We start from the raw sequence: 7,529 nt of genomic DNA, 5'->3' as shown, positions 1-7,529 counted from the left end.
AACTAAGGATATATGAAAAACCATTATGGAAACTCACTACTTGGTGATCTAATTTTTTTTAAAGGCATGGGCTATTAAACAAAAACCTCAGGGCGAGGTCTGTGGTATCTCCCAGTGAGCCAGTGAGTTATGGTCAAGGAAGCCTCAGAAGCAATACAGATCATTGCTAGTATTCTTGGTTAATACATCATAGCTAAATGGTAGACTCTATTGCTAAAGACACCACACATTTTGGTTGCAGGGTATAGAGGAATCAGCCCAGGACTGACTGGGACTAACTTCCTGCTGGCTACCTTTCAAGGAAGGTGTTACACTGGGGAGAAAAGGACATTGGTGGTTTTTCCTGCCGCTGGACCCCGTAACACTGACTAACAGGCAAGATGTGTCCACTGATGCAGCAGTGACATGAATGTTATGGGTAACCAGTCACTTTCTTATTGGACTTGAAGCCTGCTTCACAGAAGGGAATCCATGCCTGATACTGTAATCCTGTTCAAAAGCCCAAAGCTAGGGAGGCCACGGGTCTTACTAAAAAGGAATCTACCACTGTCGTTTGCTGAATGGAAGTGTTGCCAAACTGCTTTCTAAATATTTATTATGCTTGTACACATGGATCAGTGCTGCTCCAGCCTCATCAGAGAAGTGTCTGTCTGTAGTGGACCTCGGTTAATGGAGACTCATGGCAGAGAGTAAGCGACTGTTGAGTGCTCAGCCTTAAATGAAACACCTCTGTCAACCCCAGTGCTCCCCTCCACCCTAAGAAGAGAGGGCTGGAAAGAATGTAAGAGCTATAGAACGGGGAGGAGCACTGTGAAGTGCCGTCTTCCGGATACCACATGACTGATGCACTTGTGAACTCAGGGCAGCTGTGGTTATGTGCAGATCTGCCCAAGGTCAGGCCAAACAAGATTCCAGCAGAGCCTGGGAAGGGCTCTTGAAACCCTACCCCATCTGAGGAGCTCCTGCAACTGACAGCTGCTGGTGGGGGGAGAGTCCCTTTTCTTCTGATGTGCGGCAGGTAGCCCTTGCTCCAGCGGACTCTCACACCTGTGTGCACGTAGGATGAACTAATTGGACGTAGTGAGGTATTAAAAAAACAAAGAGGGCAACGGCGGGGAAAAGGGAACTTGTTTGCAAGGTGTCCAGGGAAGAGGTGTGTGTGTGTGTGTGTGTGTGTGTGTGTGTGTGGTGGCTTTTGTTAAGATACATTGCATGCATGCATCAGATTGTCAAAAACTAAATGCAATTTTTAAAAAATGGCCTTGAGATGGCTCTTCACAAGTTTGTAGCAGAGAAAAATCCGCGGGGGGGGGGGGGGCAGTAAAAAAATCATTCCCCACCTACCAGGGACTTGCAGAGCCCCATATAATGAGGAAGATGGCAAGCTAGCAGGCACCAGTGACATATCCTGGGCGAGGATGGCACGATGCACAGGGTCACATGGAGCACAGTGGCATTACGCTGCCCTTGCACATAGAGGATGCTCAGTCAAAGTAGGTAATGGGATGGACCAATAGCTTCTCTGGTCTGCCCCGGTGCACATTCTTCTACACCCTCCTCTCTGCCCACCCTGCCCCGGGGCTCTGAAGACACCAACTGCTCCTGTAGGGCCACTGCTCTCCTGGGCTCCATTAGGAGCCTCTTCCTGCTGTGCCAGGTGCATCCACGTGGCTTCACGCTCTCCGACCCCCTCCTCCTCCCTGTCCTTATCTTTCCCTTTCGTCTCCATGGAGACTCGCCGCCTCGGCTTGCCTGCATCCCAGCCTCTGCCAGGGATTCTGAGCTGGGCTCGGTTCATCCCTCCTCCTAAAGCCCTGGTACCCGCAGCCCTGTCTCCTCCCCCTGGGGTGAATCCACCCTCCTTTACAGCCTCTTTTTTTCTGACCAGCTCATTTATTCTCCAGCGCTGACAGCTAGGCAGAGCCTCTGAAGAGCCCATCCCCCTGCTCCGCTAGCCCTCTGGGTGAAAGGCTGTCCTACCGGCAAAAGGTCTCGGTGGGCTTCATCTCTGAGCATCGGACCCTCTGCCATTCCAGCCTCCCATGCCGAGGCCCGCTCTGTCAGTCACTGCGTTTTGTCACCGGCTTGGCAAACGGGCAAGTTTTCAAGCCCTAAAATCTGGGAAGGAGAATTGGGGGTGGGAAGAAGCCACCTGGGAGGGGGAAGGGTGGCGGCGGAAGGACCCTGGAAATCGGGCAGGAAGACAGGGTCTGGATTCTGTTCTAAATCTGTCCCCTCCCCCCTCCTAGGAGAGCAAAAGAAGCTTCATGGGAAACAGCAGCAACAGTTGGTGAGCCACGGGGCCTTCTGGGCTGGGATTGGTGCAGTGGGCTGGCAGGTCAGGTGGCAAAACTGGTCCAGGAGCACGGATCTCTGCAGTCCAGCAGATTTCTCTGCTGAGCGCTCTGCAGGGCTCTTCCCCAGGGAGGAAGCACAAGGCCGGATGGGCCAGGCTGTGCAGGGAGGGACCAGGACAAGCAGGTGGGTGCTACAGATGCTCAGCTCGGAGCGCACAAGGAATCCTCCGAGAACCTGACCATCTGTTCCGCTGCAGAATGGCTGCCTAGGTGCCAGGAAGCTACCGCCCTCTCCTGACTACCCCAGCAGCTGGGGTTGTAGTTTGTGCCCCTTTGAGGAAGCCCGCGGCAAGCAGGCTGGTGCTCTATGGGTTTCCTGAGTGTTGGCCCTGAACACCTTGTAGATGAGGTAGTCGTCGCTGATGACGAACCCCAGACCTAGCCATGTCACTGCCAGTCTCTCCTTTGGACCTCACCCATGGTTGCATGGCTGGCATGTGCAGAACCAGGATTCCCTGAGGGTTGCTCTGGGGGGCCGGTACTCAGTCCCCTCTGTTCTGTTGCTCTCAGTTAGGATGGCCAGGACCTGGGGGACAAGGAAGTGAGGAATGGGTGGAGCTCATCCCCCATGTGGCACCAGGAAACTGAGGTGGCATAGAGGGGCCTCACTCCTAAGCCGTCAGCCCTCCAAACCCTGCACCCGACAGGCATCCAACTTTCAACCGATGTCCTACCCTCCAGGTCCCATGCATCATTCCCCAAGCTGGAGCTGGGCCTGGGACACCGTCCCTCCCCACCCCGGGAGCCGCCCACCTGCTCCATCTGTCTGGAAAGGCTTCGAGAGCCTGTCTCACTGGACTGTGGCCATGACTTCTGCGTTCGGTGCTTCAGCACGCACCGCATCCCAGGCTGTGAGACACCCTGCTGCCCCGAGTGCCGGAAAATCTGCAAGCAAAAGAAAGGCCTCCGCAGTCTAGGGGAGAGGATGAGGCTTCTGCCACAGAAGCCGCTGCCCCCTGCACTGCAGGTGAGGGGTGAGATCTCTGCATTCAGAGATCTCAGGTTAGACCCAAGGTGGGGGATTCACTTTGACCCTATTCTAAACTGTTAGGGAGGGGCACAGAGTCCCAGGTTGAACACGCTCCCAACTTGGTTGGGTTCGGTCTCATTTGCGATGCTCAGGGGACCCTTCTCTGTCCCTCCAGGAGACCTGTGCTGTGAGGGCAGAGCGGCTGCTATTGGTGCGGATCAATGCCTCTGGAGGCCTCATCCTCAGGATGGGAGCCATAAACCGTTGCCTGAAGCATCCACTGGCCAGGGACACACCTGTCTGTTTACTTGCTGTCCTGGGAGAGCAGCACTCAGGAAAGTCCTTCCTCCTGGACCACTTGCTTAGAGGCTTACCAAGCCTGGTGAGGGCAGGGCTGGCAGGAGGATGCAGGGAGGCACCTCTGGGGATGCACAGTGGACCACTTGATACCTTCTTCTCCACCTTCAGGAATCTGGTGACAGTGGCAGGCCCAGAACAGAGGGGTCCCTGCCTGGGATCAGATGGGGTGCCAATGGCCTTACCAGGGGCATCTGGATGTGGAGTCACCCCTTTCTGCTGGGAAAAGAAGGGAAGAAGGTGAGGAGAAAAGCAGATGGGAGTTAGCGTGGTCCAAGGAGGGAAACTGATAGGAGATTACAGGGTGGAGGGATGGAGGGGAGAGAAAGGGAAGAGAGGAATGAGAAGGACATCTCTGGGGTAAGGGCAAGGAAAGGGGTTGGGCAAAGCAAGGCAGGCTTAACCCTTCGGTTTGTGTCTTCAATAGGTGGCTGTGTTCTTAGTGGACACAGGAGATGTCATGAGCCCAGAACTGAGCAGGGAAACAAGGGTCAAGCTCTGTGCTCTCACCATGATGCTCAGCTCCTACCAGGTGAGAGGTGCTTGGGTGGGGAAGCCACCCTGCACACCACTCCCCAGGATGGCACACACTCCTTTACACCACTTCCCAGCTCAGCACTGAGAACTTGGAGGATTTAGGTGCCTGGGGTTCATGCAGGTTCTGGAAGGTGCTTCTGGAAGGAGGAAGATGTCCTATTAAAGGTGGGCAGGTGGGTTGTTCTAAAGGTGGAACGGTAGGCCTCAGGGACAGCTAGAAGCCCACAGGACCACAAAGCTCTCCAGGTCTTCTGAAGATGGCTCGCACCTAGGCTTGTGTTGGACTGGGCTTGTGCCGGACTGGGCTTGTGCTCTGAGATAAAGGCCACTCCAGAGCCCCTCATAGAACCCTTCCTACTTCTGCAAATCTTGCATCTTCCTGTTTTCCTTTGTTCTAGATCCTGAACACCTCCCAAGAGCTGAAGGACACAGACCTGGGCTACCTAGAGGTGAGGCAGTCTCCCTATTGAAGCCATCACCTCCACACACCCTTACCACAAGGTCAGAAGGGCTTGACCAAAGGGAACTCATGCCTTCCCATCCAGGCTTATGGTTTTATGGCACTTGAACTGATTTAGTGGGCTTCAGGACAGATGGTTGAGCACAAAGTACCTGGTTTGGGGAAAGGCAGGAGAATCTTCAAGTTGGAAGTGGGAAATTTGACTCCTCTAGTGGTCCAGGGTTACTAGAAAGAAGACTTAGGAGTCAGACTGTAGCTCTTTGAGTAGCCCAACACTAAAACTCTCTGTATCCATTCCCAGATGTTTGTTCACGTGGCTGAGGTGATGGGCAAGCATTATGGGATGGTGCCAATCCAGGTGAGACACCTATTTCTGGACTTGTCAGTCCAGATATTGCCAATCTCAGCTGCTGGTGTTGGGACCCTTTCTCTTCCAGCATCTGGACCTCTTAGTTCGTGACTCTTCTCATCACAATAAGTCAGGGCAAGGGCACATGGGTGACATACTCCAGGTAAGTAGTGCAGAGGGAATGGACTGATGCCAGGGCAGCAGGTGAGGGAGACTGGGTGGCATCCCAGAAGTGTGCTTACAGAGGGGGGCTGCTCCCTTGGCTCAGAGCTCTCCTCAATCCATCTCTCAGAAGCTGTCTGGCAAATACCCCAAGGTCCAGGAGCTGCTCCTAGGGAAACGGGCCCGCTGTTACCTCCTGCCTGCTCCTGAGAGGCAGTGGGTAAACAAAGGCCAAGCAAGCCCAGGAGGCAGTAAGTGTTCCAGGGGCGGAGGCCTCCCTGGCATTGCTTCCCAGCTTTGGCCCAGTCTCTCCCAGGCCCAGGCTCCTCAGCCCACAGAATCTCTTTCTCAGACACAGAAGATGACTTCTCCCACCTCTTCCGGGCCTACATCTTGGATGTGCTGAGCACAGCACCTCAGCATGCTAAGAGCCGCTGCCAAGGGTACTGGAGTGAGGGCCGTGCTGTGGCCAGGGGGGACAGACGCCTGCTCACAGGGCAGCAGCTAGCACAGGAGATCAAGGTGTGAAAACTTCCTGGGGACCCTGGTCTCCCTGGGGCTCCTGCCCTCCCTGACCTGGCTGTGATGTTTCTGCAGAACCTCTCAGGCTGGATGGGGAAGACTGGACCCAGTTTCAGCTCCCCAGATGAGGTGAGGAGCCCCTCCCCCCAGGGAGGGTGGGGTCAGGGAGGGTGATCTTGGGTAAGGGTCTGCATGCCCTCGGAGTAGATATGAGGAACCAGTAGTATCCCTGGCTGAGGAGGAAAGAGGGAGGCAGCCTGGGTTTTCGCTCGCACAGATGGCTGCCCAGCTCCATGACCTGAGGAAAGTGGAAGCTGCCAAGAAGGAGTTTGAGGAATACGTGAGGCAGCAGGTGAGCCCCAGGGTCTGCGGGGGAGGCTTTGCCAGAGAGGATGCCTGGGTACCCAGGTGAACCACCTACTTTCCCCGCACTGCCACAGGACATAGCCACTAAGCGCATCTTCTCTGCGCTCCGAGTCCTGCCTGACACCATGCGGAACCTGCTCTCTACCCAGAAGGACGCCATCTTGGCTCGCCATGGTGTGGCCTTGCTGTGCAAGGAGAGAGAGCAGACCTTGGAGGCCCTGGAAGCTGAGCTGCAGGCAGAGGCCAAGGCCTTCATGGACTCCTACACAATGCGCTTCTGTGGCCACCTGGCCGCAGTCGGGGGCGCCGTAGGTGCTGGGCTCATGGGCCTGGCAGGGGGTGTGGTGGGAGCAGGCATGGCGGCAGCAGCATTGGCTGCGGAAGCCGGGATGGTGGCAGCTGGGGCAGCCGTGGGGGCCACTGGGGCTGCTGTCGTTGGGGGCGGTGTGGGTGCTGGCCTGGCTGCTACAGTGGGCTGCATGGAAAAGGAGGAGGATGAGCAGGTACAAGGAGGGGACCGAGAGCCCCTGCTCCAGGAAGAATAACATCTAGGAGACTTTGGAGGGTGAGAGAGATGAAAGGCAAGAGGAAGGGTGTGGACATGCCAGGATTCAGAGGGGCCACATGTATACTGGCCCAGTTGAAGGCCTTTGCCATTCACTGGCTGAGCTGGGGGTTTAAGCTGAGTCCAGGAACCTGGGGAGGCTTTTGGCCAGGAGGCCGCGTTGGAGTGCAGTAATGCAAGGCCTGTTTCTGGTTGTGGATAATTGCCACTCACTGGAGCCCAGGATCACCCACCACAAATAAGGTTCCACCTCCCCCACCCCACTCCAGTTTATTTCCCTGGAGGGCGCTGGCCTGGAAATTTATCCCTGGATCCAGAGTCCTGTGCTTTTTACAGTTGGGACAGGTCCCAGCACGACTGACTTCAGAGCTGGGAGGGAGGAAGAGGAGGGACCACAGGACAGAGATGGGTATGACAGATTGAGGTATAACCCTGGAGCGGCATCTTGTTCCCCAAACTGCTCCAGAAGGACAGGCGTGGCCAGCCTCCCTGCTCTTCAGCTGGGTGTCCAGATGTGTGTCCTGAACCGCCCCGTACCCCAGTCTCCTGCAGTCCTCCTGGGCCTGTGCCCCGTGCCAAGCCCATTTGGATGGATCAAGACAGATTAAATGCCAAAGAACCACACCTCTGATTACAGTCTGTGCAAAAGCAGTTGACCAGGTTCTGCCAATGGCTGGTAAGGGAAAGTGCAGGAAATGAGCTCTGTTCTCAAGCACAGCCCCTCTCCCTTGGGCTGTAGGCCCTCTGTGCTACACTGTAAGACCTCTTTGATGTACCTCTCTGCAAGAAGCCCCCAGATAGCTTGTGGAATAGGGAGCCTCTCTTGGGGGATGGAAACATCTAAGGAGACCTCTGGGCTATTAAACTGTAAAGGATGTTGGGCA

At 55.5% G+C, this 7,529-nt stretch overlaps 1 protein-coding gene across 5 annotated transcripts; it reads left to right on the top strand.

The window, feature by feature from the left end:
• The first annotated feature begins 935 nt into the window (after positions 1-935).
• Positions 936-7,529, top strand: Rnf112 (ring finger protein 112). 5 transcript variants are annotated; one of them, XM_013111777.3, is made up of 16 exons: positions 936-1,085; positions 1,348-1,493; positions 1,905-2,096; positions 2,250-2,290; positions 3,039-3,324; positions 3,503-3,709; positions 3,796-3,924; positions 4,112-4,216; positions 4,620-4,670; positions 4,983-5,039; positions 5,119-5,193; positions 5,323-5,443; positions 5,545-5,714; positions 5,790-5,843; positions 5,992-6,066; positions 6,155-7,529. In XM_013111777.3, the coding sequence occupies exons 3-16, from the start codon at positions 2,043-2,045 to the stop codon at positions 6,623-6,625; spliced, it is 1,896 nt and encodes a 631-aa protein (XP_012967231.1). In that variant the 5' UTR covers positions 936-1,085; positions 1,348-1,493; positions 1,905-2,042; the 3' UTR covers positions 6,626-7,529. The 5 variants fall into 5 exon arrangements, with proteins under 5 accessions (XP_012967231.1, XP_012967233.1, XP_012967232.1 ...); XM_013111779.3 differs by lacking the exons at positions 936-1,085; positions 1,348-1,493 and adding an exon at positions 1,573-1,657; XM_013111778.3 differs by lacking the exons at positions 936-1,085; positions 1,348-1,493 and adding an exon at positions 1,724-1,817.

The sequence above is a fragment of the Mesocricetus auratus genome, unplaced genomic scaffold (genome assembly GCF_017639785.1).
Source record: "Mesocricetus auratus isolate SY011 unplaced genomic scaffold, BCM_Maur_2.0 Super-Scaffold_100007, whole genome shotgun sequence".
NCBI lineage: Eukaryota > Metazoa > Chordata > Mammalia > Rodentia > Cricetidae > Mesocricetus > Mesocricetus auratus.
The sequence above is the reverse complement of the archived record's forward strand: the minus strand, read 5'-3'. Positions and strand labels throughout refer to the sequence as shown.

What these genes read in the sequence shown, in the direction of transcription:
- Rnf112 (XM_013111780.3), top strand. Translation starts at nt 2,043, where the DNA reads ATGCCGAGGCCCGCTCTGTCAGTCACTGCGTTTTGTCACCGGCTTGGC. An exon ending in CGCTGCCCCCTGCACTGCAG is followed by an intron (nt 3,325 to 3,502) that starts GTGAGGGGTGAG and finishes CTGTCCCTCCAG; the next exon opens with GAGACCTGTGCTGTGAGGGC. An exon ending in AGCTAGCACAGGAGATCAAG is followed by an intron (nt 5,715 to 5,789) that starts GTGTGAAAACTT and finishes ATGTTTCTGCAG; the next exon opens with AACCTCTCAGGCTGGATGGG.